Raw genomic sequence first — 15,071 nt, 5'->3', positions numbered from 1 at the left:
CGGGCTTTCTAGGATTCCTCACAAAAGCACAATCACGAGACTATGTGAAGATGAAGAGGAGAGTTCCCTGAACTCTAACTCGTCGGTGAAGATAACAATTACATCTCGCGTAGATCCTGATTTCAAGGTAAATGTAAATGCTTTTGTGTTAAGCAAACTCACATTGAATCTTCCAGAAAAACGAGTCAATGTTGAGTCTTGGTCCGAGCTGTCTAGTTTAGATTTAGCGGATGCAACATTCAATGAACCGGGACAAATCGACTTGCTACTTGGTGGAGAAGTCTATAGTCAAATACTCATGGGCGGTGTTCTCAAGACTCCACAGGGAGGACCCATCGCTCAGCAAACTTCCTTAGGCTGGATCATTTCCGGGCCGGTTCACTCAGGTGAGTCGGAATTACACAATAAGATCAGAGTTAACTACATTCATGTCATTGACAACGAGCTTCTGAAGAAGTCTTCAGAGCTTGAGGCTGATCCTATTGCGCCAGATCCGAAGCAAAAACACACTAAGGAAGAAGAGAAGCAAGAAGAATCTTTTGCTGCCACTACTAACCGGGGTTGTAGTGGTAGGTATTCACTCAAGTCACCCTTCCGCGAAGAAAATACACGGTGCACTGAAGGGCAACTTTATCTCGCAGGTGAACGATTCAGTTTACTCGAGACAAAAATCGAGCAAGAACCCCAGTTGAAGGAGAGGTACGTGAATAACGTCAAGGAGTACGAAGAGCTTAGCAACGTGAGAATGGTTTCGAATGAAGTGCAAACCAAACCAGAAGTTGTGTGCTTTCCCCAAAATGCTGTTACTCCAGAAGACAAAAAGGTACCGATAGTCTTAGATGTATTATGTTCAGGAATTAATAGTCAGGCACAGGTAATCGAAGAAGATGCTGACTTCCAACAAAGCTTATGGCGAGATGGTCAAGACGAACTCGGAATAGCAGCGGCACCTTATCTGGCTGTCAAAGCACAGCAGCAAGTTGCACGTGTCTACGCAGAAGCCTACTCTTTGGCAGCAGACAAGGGCTGGAACTTTTATGTGAACGACCTCTTATCTGTTTGTGAGACAGTGGCTGACAAAGAACAACTGTGCAAGAATTTCAACGGATTACTGGGCAAAGCAGGATTCGAACTAGCAAAATGGAACACTTATAACAAACAACTGTTGAAGACAATGAATCATGATTCTAGAAATGAAAATGCGGAGACCAAGCTGAAGACAACTATGAAGAATTTGGATCGAATTTGGCATCAAAAAGAAGACATGTTCGAATATTCTCTTGCGGTTCAATTATCACATCTCAAGTTTTGTGTAATGAAAAGACGGATGATGGAAATATCCTGGTTTGTCAACCCGTTTGGTTGGCTAGCGCAAGTTATTATCTGGCCAAGATATTAATTCCATAAAATAAAAATAAACTCCATGTGATGTCAACCATTCTAGCTGCATGAATTCGAAGACTATCTGTAAACAGTACATCTAGTGCCTCTAACACCACAGTGCTGGACTAAACTTGAAATGTCAATAATCTCAGAAGGTAGCGGTTGACTCAGAAACAAGTGCAAGATTATTAGTGACGTATGTCGAATGTCGTCGATACAAGTTTCATGACATGACACTCTTGGGCCAGCTGTTGGTGACGTGGACTTGGTTTAAAAAATACGGTCTTCTTGCATCTAGATGGTTGTGCGGCATTCATTCAATTTTAAAAAGATTCAGGTGCGAAAACAATATCACACGGGTAGTCAGTTTGAATAAACACATAAAAAATAGCTGTTTCCTTCTTATTAAGTATTGTTATTGAAATTGTTTTCTTTTGTTATTTAATCTCAATCTTATTGTTTTATGTAAATGCAAAGGGCACGTTATTTTTGGGTTCAAGTTATCACTTGCCTTTGCTTTTATTTGTTATGTTATGCCATGGTGGGCGGAGTTAAGAACAAACTGCTTTTTGTTCTTGGTGGGCGGAATGTTGAAGCCGTATATTTTAACCTTTGATTTTCTCTAGTACTTCACAGTTTGACTTAATTCACCGATAGATGGCGTTAGTAGTAGCGATTTTGGAAATTTAATATGGTTATTTTTGTTAGCAATTAACACTAAAATATTTGTAAAATTATTTTGAATAACGGTTATGTATTATTTTGCATCTAAAGTCATAATTTTGCAATTTGTTGTTAAATAAAATTAATTACCAAATAAGTCAAAAGATGGCACTTTGTTCCCAACGTGTATTTTCTACAACGCGGTGTTAAGATTTTTCTGGGTTTCATATAGGGTCCGAGGAACAATTAGGTCGTCAGTTCAAAATCAAATCAAGCAGTGAGTGTTATTATATACAGTGTAGTAGTGTAAATAGTAGTAAATAAAGTGGTGGTTTTATACAGTGTGGTGCTCATTTTTGGACCTTGTTCACTTATTAACGTTCAATACTGAGTTTTTTTCATAATAGCGCCAAACTAATGATTTGGGTTATTACACTGCATAGATAGTGTTTTAAATCTATTAAGTTTCTCGCAGAAAATATCGAGATTCAGAAATTTTTCGTTATACAACCTGCATGCCCTTCTAACAATAGTTATTTGTTATACAAGGGTGCAAAGTTGTATTTTACCCGCGAGTGTAGAATTGAAACACGAGCAAGCGAAAGGATTCTATAGGTGAACCACGAGCGAAGCGAGTGGTTCTAAAATAGAATCCTGAGCGTAGCGAGTGTTTCAACACACGAGAAGTAAAATACATTTGCGCCCGTGTGTAACACAAAACTTTTCACCTCACTATAGCGAGGAAAGTGCAACATCCACAAGCGTTAGATCATCTTCATCACTGGAATCACTCATTTCTTTACAATATTATAACAGAAAACTCTGGAAGTTGTGTATTTTTACGCGAGTCGGTGAGAAAAGGTTTTAAGTAAATAATTTGTTGACATTTCTGATGTATGAAATGTCAACGATGCGTTTTGAAATTGCATCGACTCAACTTGTGCGTTCAAAATCATTATAAAAAAACAAACGTTTCTTAAGGAATTTTAAGGTTTATGACTTAAAATCATTAAATAAAGCTAAATTTGGTATTTTTTATTAGCTTCTCAAACCATTTATTTAATGATAATTAATATCGAACGAACCATTATCATGAGCGTTTTACGTTTTGTTATCTGTCAAGCTACTTAAACACGCTCCATCCAAGGTCAAATTACTTTCCCCACTAGTGGATAAAACGCGTTTTTCCCCGCTTGTATTGAAGAATAAACGACAACTTTCCGAGCTAGTGAGGGGAAAAACTATTTTCCCCTCACTAGCTCGGAAAGCCGTCTTTTATCCTTTAAAACAAGCGGGGAAAAACGCATTTTATCCACTAGTGGGGAAAGTAATTTGACCTTGGATAGAGCGTGTTTAAGTAGCTTGACAGATAACAAAACGTAAAACGCTCATAATAATGGTTCGTTCGATATTAATTATCATTAGATAAATGATTTGAAAATTTAATAAAAAATACCAGATTTAGCTTTATTTAATGATCTTATTTAGTCATAAACCTTAAAATTCCATAATAAATGTTTGTTTTTTAATAATTATGTTAAATATAATTCTGAACGCACAAGTTAAGTCGATGTAATTTCAAAACGCATCATTGACATTTCATACGTCAGAAATGTCAACATTGACAACAAAAATTTTGCTTTAAAACTTCTCACGTAAAAGTACAGAATTTCGAGAGTTTTTTGTTATAATATCGTAAAAAAATTAGTGATTCCCGTTGATGAAGATGATCTAACGCCTGTGGATGTTGCACTTTCCTCGCTATAGTGAGGGGAAAAGTTTTGTGTTACACACGGGTGCAAATGTATTTTACTTCTCGTGTGTTAAAACACTCGCTACGCTCAGGATTCTCTTTTAGAACCACTCGCTTCGCTCGTGGTTCAAGTATAGAATCCTTTCGCTTCCTCGTGTTTCAATTCCACACTCGCGGGTAAAATACAACTTTGCACCCTTGTATAACAAATAACTATTTTCGCGTAAGCAGTCCGACTACGGGGGATGTAAAAGAGGGGTTTTTTCCTGCAAGCGCGTTCACAACGTCGAGGAACTCTGAAGGAAAGTGAATGTTATTAAAAACGGAGAATCAATAATATTATTAATAATTTTATAAAGGGTTAAGATATCGGTACGTTCTCGGCGATAACTAAGGGATGTTATATTGTGTGCTCTCATTGCGGTGACGTAATCTGAGTTTTTTTTCCTAATCCTGTATTCTATTGTCTTAGCAAACTTTTTTTGAACTCTCTCTATCCTATCACTATGTATTTTATACTGTGGGCTCCACACTTGAACAGTACCTTATAAGTTAAAAGTCTCTTAAATGATTTACCTACGCGTAATATAAATTGTAACTGCTTAAATGCTTTACTTAACATGTCATCAATGTGAGGGACAAAAGTGAGTTTTGAGTCCATTATGACACCGAGGTCTCGAATCTGGTGAAAACGACTTAAATTTTTATTACAAAGATTATAGTCAAAATTAATACTACTCCTTTTTCTGCTAAAACTTACAACGAAACATTTGTCCGGATTTATGGACAACTTATTATCAATGCAATAAGTCTCAAAAAGATCCAAGTCATCTTGTAAGGCTTTACAATCATCCACATTACGAATGACTCTAAATATCTTTGCATCGTCAGCATATAAAAGTAATAGTGGTAACTACTTGGTGGTAAATAGTGGGAATAACCCGTACAATCTCAAACAAGTCCGCACACAAAGCGTAGTCGTAGCGTAGCGTATTAGATCTCTGTCGTCATTACGACAGGCGTAAACGTGAAGTACTTGTATTGTATGCAAACAGAACGATCACGCTTACGCGACGCTTGGTGCCCAGAAGTCTACGCCTCTCGTACTCGTATCGTTTTTACGATACGCTTAAGGCTCGGCCAAACACAAGGCGTGACGCAGCGCCGCGTCCGCGCCGTTCCGCGCTGTTCAAACAGGTCGCGCGCGGATCGCGCCGGCCTCGCGCTCTCAACACGCCCTCAACGCGCCCGATACAGCAGCGTGCGCGCGCGGAGGGTTTCTCATTCACGTCCGACTGATGTGACCCAGCGTGCCGCCGCGGCCGCGACAGAAGCGGGGCGCGATGCCGGCGGGACGCAGTCTGTTTGACGTCGCTAACCCGTTAGCATGGGCGGCGGTCGCGCCGCGCGACCGCGGCGCTGCGTCGCGCCTTGTGTTTGGCCGAGCCTTTAAACAGTTTAAACCATGCTTACGCGACACTTACGCTAACGCCTACGCCACGTGTGCTGAGGGCCTAACGCTCCGTGTGATGAGGGCCTAACGCAGCGCGAGTGCGTGTGCGTAACGACGGTCGCTCTCGGCGAACCTTTGGATTCGGTTAACGTTTCGGCTTTGGTTGACGTTATAGGATCGAGAGAAGCTTTTACCGTAAATTTTAATAACAACTGAAAATTTGTGAGGTTTGATGATTAGACAAATTATAACACGTTAAGATAATGTTAAGCCGAGTGAAAGGCGCTCGTAAAATGTAAAATAGTTGAAATAATTCATACCGTGCGCTGTCTAAACGGTCAAGTTCGTAATTAGGCCAAGCAATAAAAAGGGATAGAGGGAAATGCTAGGAACACAACTTTTGACTTCGTGGCTTTGTTTGGACTAGTTAGGAGGTGAACATAAGTCCCCGGCCGTAACCCTGGTGCTGGGGGGGAGAGTGGGGTTTGAAGGTTCCATTTATCGGTTTTTCGTTTATATCTCGGAAACTATGCGTCTGAACGACATGGCCACTTATACAAAATGAAAAGTGATTTAATTTGTTATAAGGTTTATTAAGTCAAGATTTTCGATATCTTGTATAGTTTTTGAGATATCCGCTCTTGAAGGTTTATTTAGGGCTCTCATTTTTATCTTGATTATCTACATCAGAGAAGCTGCTAGGCCGGGTTTGGTAACGTTTTCGTATAAATCGGGGGTGCTGAATTCATTTATGGTATCAACGTTGACATCTTTCCGAAGTAAAAACATATAAAATTTAAACAAATAACTTTTTTTTTAACTCCTCTTCACGCTTAAACCGCTGAACAGATTTAGTTGAAATTTGGTAAATAGAAGCTGAATTCCCCTCACACCAAATTTCACCCCTTCAAAGTATGATTTTTGAGATAAAAACTATCTTATATCCTGTCTCAGGACTTAAAACATCTATTTACCAAATTTCAACTAAATCTGTTCAGCGGTTTAAGCCAGGGACCGGCCCGCTATCCCTTATCGGGGTTTTATAAGGGTATTGCATAAGGCTTAACTCACCATACCCTTTGCCAGACGAAACACTTTGTTTTGCTTTTAAAAACCCTTATTTACCACATTTGAGTAATCGGTAGCCCAAATACCCTTACAAAACCCTTATCATCCTCTCACCAACACCTTGCATATTGCTTATAAGGGTTAGCCTTATAAAGGGCTTCACTTTTAGCATATAAGCGTGCTAATTTAAGTCGTCTACCTTGTTCATAAAGCACACATTACTTCGAATCCGAGCGATCGTCGGCGGCGACGGCGGCGTTCTTTGACTAGGCACGTATTTTCTTTCCTTTTCATACACTACCGTAGATATATACTAATCCTGTCTCTTTCACGCAAAGGGAAACCTTTATAAAAAGCGCTTAAAGATAAGGGTAACCCTTATTAAGGGCTAGCCTTATTTTTGGTTAGCTTTTCGGTAAGGGTTAGTCAAAGGTAGGGGTATGAATGGGCTTGCAGTTCAAAAGGGAAAGTCTTTCAATGTGTTAGCCGTGTTTAAGTGTTGCCCATTGAAAGGGTTTTATCGCGGAAAGGGTTGTCCGGTCCCTGGTTTAAGCGTGAAGAGGAGTTAAAAAAAAGTTATTTGTTTAAATTTTATATGTTTTTACTTAGGAATGGTGTCAATGTTGATACCATAAAATAATTCACCACCCCCGATTTATACGAAAACGATACCAAACCCAGCCTATAGCAGCTTCACTGATGTAGACAATTAAGATAAAAATGTGAGCCCTAAATAAACCTTCAAGAGCGGATATCTCAAAAACTATACAAGATATTGAAAAACTTGACTTAATAAAACTTGTAACAAATTAAATCACTATTCATTTTCTATAAGTGGCCATGTCGCTCAGTCGCATAGTTTCCGAGATATAATCGAAAAACCGAAAAATTTAACCTTCAAACCCCACTCTGCTCCCTGTCGAGGTTTTCCCGAGGGGCCACAGTAAGGGGTTCTTCAAAAAAGGAGTGTACATGTTATTAAAGGGTCGGCAACGCGCATGTAATATCTCTGGTGTTGCAGGCGTCCATAGGCTACGGTGACTGCTTACCATCAGGCGGGCCGTATGCTTGTTTGACACCGTCGTGGTATTTAAAAAAAAACCGTGTCCAATAAGTACGTTGGCTCTAAAGACATACGGATTACAGGCCATCAAATTCTTATTTTAAGTAAAAAAGTATGTTGACGTTGAGGGTGGATCTTGGATGCCATGCTTATTGCCGTGCCCTAACGGGGCTCATGTTTGATACTTTTACCTTATAAGAACCTATGTACAACAACATGAAAGCAAATAAACTACTTGAAACTTGAAACTAAAAAACGCAAAGTACATGGCATTTCCGAAGCGACCAAGAAAAAGAGAGTGCATAGATCTAACATAATACTTTCTTGGCACGCAGGTGACGAGTTTGTTTATTCTAACGAGAAAATGTTTGTGTTAGAACAGCCTCATAATGCCCAAAATTATCGATCGTGGGCACCACGGATAGAAGACATTCCGGACAACCAGAAAAAGGTTCCTAGGTTCCAGAGCTCACCATCGATCATAGTGTGGGGTGCAGTATGTAAGAGGGGTAAACTACCTTTAGTATTTATAGATAAAGGCGTTAAAATTAACGCACTTTACTTTATAATACCGAGGTTTTTGGAGAAGATTGTTGCCCCAAATTTAAAAATGTATGTTTGGGAATGAATATTATGTTCTAACGCTCGACAGAGCTCCTTCACATACGGCAAATGATATTCAAGCTTGGTGTCAGGCTAATTTGTTTTATTTTTTGCCGAAACATGAATGGCCACCCAGTTCTCCAGACTTGAAAGTATTAGATTATTTTGTATGGTCGTACATGCTTTCGAAACTACATGATTATAAAATCATAAACCTGAATCATTTCAAAAAGGTTATCGAGCGTATTTGGGTCGAAATGCCAATGGAAATGGTGCGTGCTGCGTGTGATTCATTCGAGAAGCGTTTGAGGCTGGTAAAAAGAGTTAAAGGTAGAGTTGTTCCGAAACATTTGTTGCAAATATATTATTTAAGTGTGCCATTAATAAAATAAAATTTTAATTGTAGTAACTATTCATACATTTATTTTATTCAATATTTGTACTGTATTCGGACTTATTGGACACTGTGTATTGTACCTAAGTAAATAATGATTGGTTTTCCTTATCAAACCGTTTAACTAACCAACTATTAATTAAGTCTAGATAACCAGATCCGGCATACTAAGTTTTAACCTTGAAATCACCTCGTCGAGGGACAAACGGTCCGGCCTTGTAGTCAAAATTCAATAAATCCCGTTGGCGTATAATATAATATATTTTTACTATGTTATGTGAGGTGTTATTTCTGTTTCTTCCTGTGTATTTTGTATCTTGTACCTACTTTTGTACTATATTTTTCTGGAAATGTAATTTTCTGTTAGGTTAAGTTTCTCGGCGCATTGGTGTTTGCTGTAATGCCGTTTAACCAGAATTGTATTAAATAAATAAAATAAAATAATGTAACAAAGCTCAGGTGCATGAGACCACTCAAACGGACCATGAATTATTGATTACCGGCTTTTAGAAAGGAATGTATTTAAATGAACATCACGCGATTGTTACTTTGTATAAGGAGTAAAGGAAAGAAGTTAAGAGGATAGTGGATGACCGCTTTTGCATACAAACGTAGTCCCCATTTTAGGCTCCTGATTCTTATAAAAATCATAAACATCGAAGAAAAGTCAAACGAATATTTGTAAAAATATTTCCCAAATAACCTGAATACCCAGAGAGGATAACTATTAAGGCTCCGTCACACAGGCGCGTTTTGCGGGCGGGGCGCACTTCGCAAGCGCGATCTGCGCTTGGACGCAGCCCTCGCCGGCGCGCCGCGCGCTTGAGCCGCTTTGATCGCGCCCGAGCAGTCACACAACACAGCGCGCGTTGCGAGCGGTCACTCGATTAGTGAACGTTGGACGTCGGAAAGCATCATCATGGACGTTGAAAAGCATGTATAATGCATAGTATAAAACAAAGTCGCTTCCTGCTGTCTGTCTGTCCCTATGCATGCTTAGATCTTTATAACTACGCAACGGATTTTGATGCGGTTTTTTTAATAGGAGTGATTCAAGAGGTAGGTTTATATGTATAATATGCGTGCGAAGCCGGGGCGGGTCGCTAGTACAGTATAAACAATATTTATCAGCATTAAAAATGCGCGACGATATTAAATACATATAATATACAGTTTAGCGAGATAGTTGATCAATATCCATTTCTTCAAGACTTTACAAAGCCGGAATACAGTACCTAATAGAAACATATAGGGTAAAATATGTATGGAAATTCATCACACCTGCGTCAGTTTATTTAAAGTACTTCGACGTTGACTGTACCAAGCATCAGGCAAAGCCAGTTCTATCGCAACAAAGTCAGTCAGCCTGTATAATGGCGCGCCGTACCGTCTCTTCGCCTCTTGTGTAAGTTTTAAATCGCGTCCGTGCCGCCTTCGCCGCCCCTTATGCTCGCTTGAGTATAATTTACGCCGTAAAGGCCTATTTTAAGTACAAATATAACTTTTTAAAATGTCTTGCTTCTGATAATATCTTTTACTGGTTTCGATTTCTAAAAAAAAATAACAATCGATGTTAGTAAACACCTCTTTATGCACGATTAAATATGGGGAAATTAAATCATTGATACTATTGTTGGAATGTATGTACACCCTTTTTCTAAAATACAGTTGTTTAGTCTGTTAATCTATGAACTCGATGATACATTATCTGTCACTGTCAAACTATACCGTTCTTTTCTGACTCGCTCTCCGTCTCTTGCCGTCCACCGGTTAACACGTGTATGTAGCTTAATTATAATATAATAAAAATGTGTGCTCCATGTCTGTCTCATCTGTCTTTCTCTCAATCAACCACTCCGCCGCGCTCTGCCTCTTTCCAATTTCCAATAACTATTACTATAATATTGCAATGCTTTTTAGTGCCTTTGTCATCAAAACGTTTTTTCGTTTAATTTCGTTTATTGTAATTTAATCCTAGTTCCTAGTCGTATTTAAATTTAACCCATTTAAATTGTTTTAAGACATTAAGTCAAGGCTAGCGATACCTGTAACTGATTAGAAATAAGGAACTTGTGAGGAATGATCTAAATGAAAAATACAAATCTAATTATTAATGAAAATACATGATTTTAGTAAGTTTTTAACGTTTTGATTCTTAATGTAACGTTTTAAATATTGTTTGTTTTCATAAGTCAACTATAAATAAGGCCTTAAAAATTTGGGACTGGAATTTAATACCTTCTAGTGTGAGATTTTCCACTGTGGACCCTAGTCAAGCTCTCTTTTCTAGTTCTTCTTGGCTTTACTTCCCGGCCTTTCGGAACTTAGCACTGACTCTTTTTGTTTACTTGGAGCCCCAATTTGTCCTTCCCATTTTAATTGTTGTTTGATTGAAATTTTTTAATTTTTGGTGTTTGAAAGATATTAATTTTAATTACGAGTACGTATTTCTATTCATAATGGTGCAATATTTTTTGTGTTCTCTACCTATTTTTCCAAAATTTTACGGTTAATACAAAAAGACTAGACTCGAGAATTTGAGCTCGAGATCTCTCGAAACTCGAGAATTAAAATGGGTCGAGTAATCAGAAACCCTACGCCCCGCCCTCAAAACGCGCCCGTGTGACGAAGCCTTTACATTTTAATATGATTTAATATGTTTTTTTTATAACCAGTCAATAGAATTAAAAACCGGGTGTTAATCTGTTTGTATTTATTATTATACAGTACATATTGTATAAAAAGGTGATATCTTTTCTGTTTGAGAGGCCTACACAATGCTAATGAGTAGGTAGTATGTGTATGTATGTGTAACGCACCTGTTTCTCCGTGTGCTCGGTGAGCCCGTCGACCCACACGCACGTGGTGGCGACGGGCTTGCCGAAGCCCAGCTTGACCCGCGAGCCGCCCACATACTCGCCGTCCATGGCACGGATGGCCTCCACCACGCTCGATATTGATGCGTATTGACAGAACGCGTAACCCGCGCCTCCGCCGCTCCCTTTCTTTATATCGATTTCTATTATTCGTCCGAAGTGTTTGAATTTGTCTCTCAATTGTTGTTGCGTTACATCTTTTTCTAAATTACCAATAAATAACGTCCTAGTCGCCTGAAACAAGTAATAGAACTTTTTAACAATCATGATCCTACTAATTAAAAGGTATCGTGAACCCAGTTTATACTACAGTTTGTCAAAACGATAAAAAATACTGACCTTCGGATGGTATTCATCAATATCAGTCTCGTAAGGTTTGGCCGAATCCGCATCTTCATCGCAACTTTGGTGAGGTGCCACTGAGATCTTACACCCAAAAAAAAGCTTATCTTGAGACACTTCGAGTGCCTTCTCTACGTCGGACGGTTTCTTAAAACGGACCACTGCGTATCGGTCGGCGTTCTGACCGACCACCTTCACCCACACAACCTTCCCGTGTTTCTTGTACTCGTGGTAGAGACCATCTTTAAGGGAACTATCCGTCGACCTTGTCGGAAGATTTCGGACACAAATGGCCAGAGGTCTCCCGCTTGCAGTCGACGCCCACTGAAGAAAAATAAAACAACAAAAATTAATAAGCAATCCCAAAAAAAGTATAAGCCGTTTCCGTAATTGCGCAGGTCGTCGCGTCAGGAGGTCGCGTTCGTAGGATTTAATAAATATGTTATCTAAGTTGGTTTTCGTCGCGTAGTCAATATCCTCAAGGGAGTCTAGGATAATCTCGCGCTTTTTCGAGCTATATTCAGATAAGGCGCGCAATGTTGAGCGCTTTTTAAAGTCACAGGACTCACAGGTGGCAACATTTACGCTAGCAAATTATTTTTTAACTTTCTGTTTAAAAAAATCATAATTATGAATAACTACGTGAAACCCAGAGGGAGGGGGAAAACATGTAAAAAAAATGAATCACGTAGTGAAGTATGTTCTCCAACCGTTCGAAGTACAGACGTCAAAGATATGTTTACACTTTTGCACTTTTCGTTGTAATAAGGCGAAAAATGTAAGCATATAACATATCTTTGACGTCGACTGTAGAGTAGAGCCTCGAATATCCGAACGCTCAATAACCCAAACGCTGCAGCAGTTTGTCAGATAAAAATTTAGCATATTATAAAAAAAAATATGCATAATAAAAAAGCATTAGACTTTTTTCAGGTGTTTTAGTTTTCAATTCAACGTTAATATATACATCATATTTTAATATGGTAGGTCAGATGACAGCCAAAATCAGAAATTACAAAAAAAGTCAACAAAAATCAACCCTGTTTTGATACCACTACGGTTCACTGTGGCTCTGAAGTTGTAGTAGTAACTAATTAGTGCATTTTGGATGTATCCTGACTTATATACTGTACTGTTTTCATGTAAAAAGGTCGTTTTTGTTTGACCTCGTCAGAATAAAACCCACATGTCGATTAGTTCGGATAATCGAGGTTCTACTTTCGGCTTGAGGTAGTTCAGTAGAGTGAGATAGAGACCTGGTGTTGTAAGCCGGGCGGCGTGCGGTGCGCGTTATGGTGCTGCGTGTGCGGCGGCGGCTGCGCGGGCGTGGAGGCGCGCGAGGTGTCGGAGGGCTCGGGCGAGCTGGATTCGGAGCGCGACGAGCCGGAGCCGGACGCGCGCCGCCGCCGCCCGCTGTCGGCGCCGCCGGGCGTGCTGGGCGTGCTCTCGCCGCCGCCGCCGCCGCCGCCGCTGGTGCGCTCCCCGCTCGCGTACCATCGGTGGTGAGGTGTCGTCCTGCAACAGACCCAACCCTGCGTCTATAATTATCCGCTCGGATGGCCTATTGATAGCCGACACTAAAAGCGGTAACTGGAGCGATCAGGTTAGTCACATATTTGGGATCAAGCGTGTTAGGGTATGGTAAAGTCGATTGCATCCCTTTCCATAGGTAGATATTGTTTTTTTTTTTTTTATGTTTTTATTATTATTATTTTTTATTTTTATATATGATTTTAACCCATGTTCTTTCACTGATATGCGTTAAAATTGTTACATAACAAACGAAACCGTCAACGCCATCTAGCCGCAAATAGGGCAAAGGTTGGTATTGGTGGTAGCGCCATCTGTGCGAGAATCAAATTTTCTTGATTTCCGAGGCACGTTTTTTCCTTAGACTGTATTCACCTTATACGGAGTTACATAGGTCTTTGGTATTATTTATTTTTAGATTTAGGTTTTAAGAGCCAACAGGAGTGGTCATTTCTCCATACAAACGTACTCGACTGTTTCCTCCGTGGTTTTTGAAGCTAGAGCAATGATTTTTTCAACACAGATTAATATTGTCAATATCTGTGTCGGTGTGTTTTGCTTTTTTTGATATTTTTGTTTTTTAAGGCGCTAGAGCCCTTCAAACATGGCCAAAAATGGCCTCACTGACTATGCCGCAATGAGAGGCGTGGTATTCAAAACTGATATCAATTAGCCAAAAAATCAAAACAGTCCGACACAGACAATTTCATAATCATTTAGATTTCCAAATTTGGTTACGATTGGTTAAGTTTTGGAGGAGGAAACAGTCGAGTACAAAACCTCGATTTTTGAGATTTTTACGCAGGATTTTTCGCCTAAGCTGCAGTTGTCCTTATCGCACTAATTTTAGGGGCGGGGTCAAGTTTCTAAATACGTACACAGACAGAAAAGTGATGGGCAATAGTCGACATTGAATGTCAATAATCTAGTGATGTGATATGATCGATAAACCATAACAAAGTCGCGATTTGCCTCTTAGTAGGCGAAGTAAGTAAAGTGAGTGACTTTGGCCTCAGGGGATATCGTTTAACACTATTTATTATTCCTTGGTTCATACAAAGCTGAGCTGACGCACTAGCTACGAGATTAAGTCCTGGCTACCCCCCAAAAAGGGAGGGGAAAAGTCGGCTTCTGCGGTCCAGTTTGCCTCTATTTCTACATATCTGTTGCTATGAGATCAAATTTGGTATAATTTTTGTGTAAATTAGGGACGAATAATTTATTTTAGAAATAATAGTTTCACATTTTCATACACAAAAATCTGAATATATGAACGAAACATTAAAATTATACATAATTTTTGGTCACTGATTTGCTCTTTAGAAGCAAATTGTGGTGATTTGCACTAAAAATTAATTACACAATTTAGTCCAGTTATTCTTTATTTAGAAAAGTATCAGTTCTAAGTACGTATTCATACATTTGATTGTAAAAAAAATTAGTAATACTTTGGTTAAAATATTCTTTTATATTTTACAATTTTCACTATTATTCTAAAATTTATTTTAAACAAAGTATTAATTTTATTAAAACGTTTATGACGTGATCTTATTAAGTATGTATATGAAAAGGGCTCCACGAGGCGAAATACTTTTTACGCTAATTATTTTCTTTTTTTTTATTATTTACAACAAAGACGAAAGTTCGAGAAAAATGTGGTTAGGTACTTAATAATTGCCTAACTTGTTGAAAAAATAACTTTACATAATATCAACTTATAACCGTAGTATATTCCATGATATGTTTTAAATACACCATATTTTTCTCTAATTTTTAAAAGAATATTTAATACCTTTAAAATAATATCTGTCTGTCTGTCTGTCTGTCAATCTATCTGTCACCAGGCTGTATCTCATGAACCGTGATAGCTAGACGATGTTTATTTTTACATTTTTTACAGACGATGTATTTTTGTTGCCGCTATAACAACAAATACTAAGAAC

At 38.8% G+C, this 15,071-nt stretch overlaps 2 protein-coding genes across 7 annotated transcripts in view; one reads left to right on the top strand and one right to left on the bottom strand.

Annotated features, from left to right (window-relative positions):
- Positions 1-15,071, top strand: part of LOC134746681 (transcription initiation factor TFIID subunit 11) — a 198,677-nt gene that overhangs the window by 18,213 nt on the left and 165,393 nt on the right. The gene's annotated exons all lie outside the window — the stretch shown is intronic.
- LOC134746624 (protein split ends) overlaps positions 1-15,071 on the bottom strand; it is a 179,252-nt gene that overhangs the window by 43,189 nt on the left and 120,992 nt on the right. For all 6 annotated transcript variants that reach the window (XM_063681052.1, XM_063681053.1, XM_063681056.1 and 3 more), the window contains exons 4-6: positions 12,855-13,113; positions 11,596-11,922; positions 11,200-11,490 (exon numbers count right to left, since the gene is read on the bottom strand). In XM_063681052.1, coding sequence (XP_063537122.1) covers positions 11,200-11,490; positions 11,596-11,922; positions 12,855-13,113 — 877 coding nt within the window. The remainder of the gene's footprint in view (positions 1-11,199; positions 11,491-11,595; positions 11,923-12,854; positions 13,114-15,071) is intronic.

Source organism: Cydia strobilella, chromosome 13, assembly GCF_947568885.1.
Source record: "Cydia strobilella chromosome 13, ilCydStro3.1, whole genome shotgun sequence".
Taxonomy (NCBI): domain Eukaryota; kingdom Metazoa; phylum Arthropoda; class Insecta; order Lepidoptera; family Tortricidae; genus Cydia; species Cydia strobilella.
This window is presented reverse-complemented; position numbering and strand designations above follow the sequence as displayed.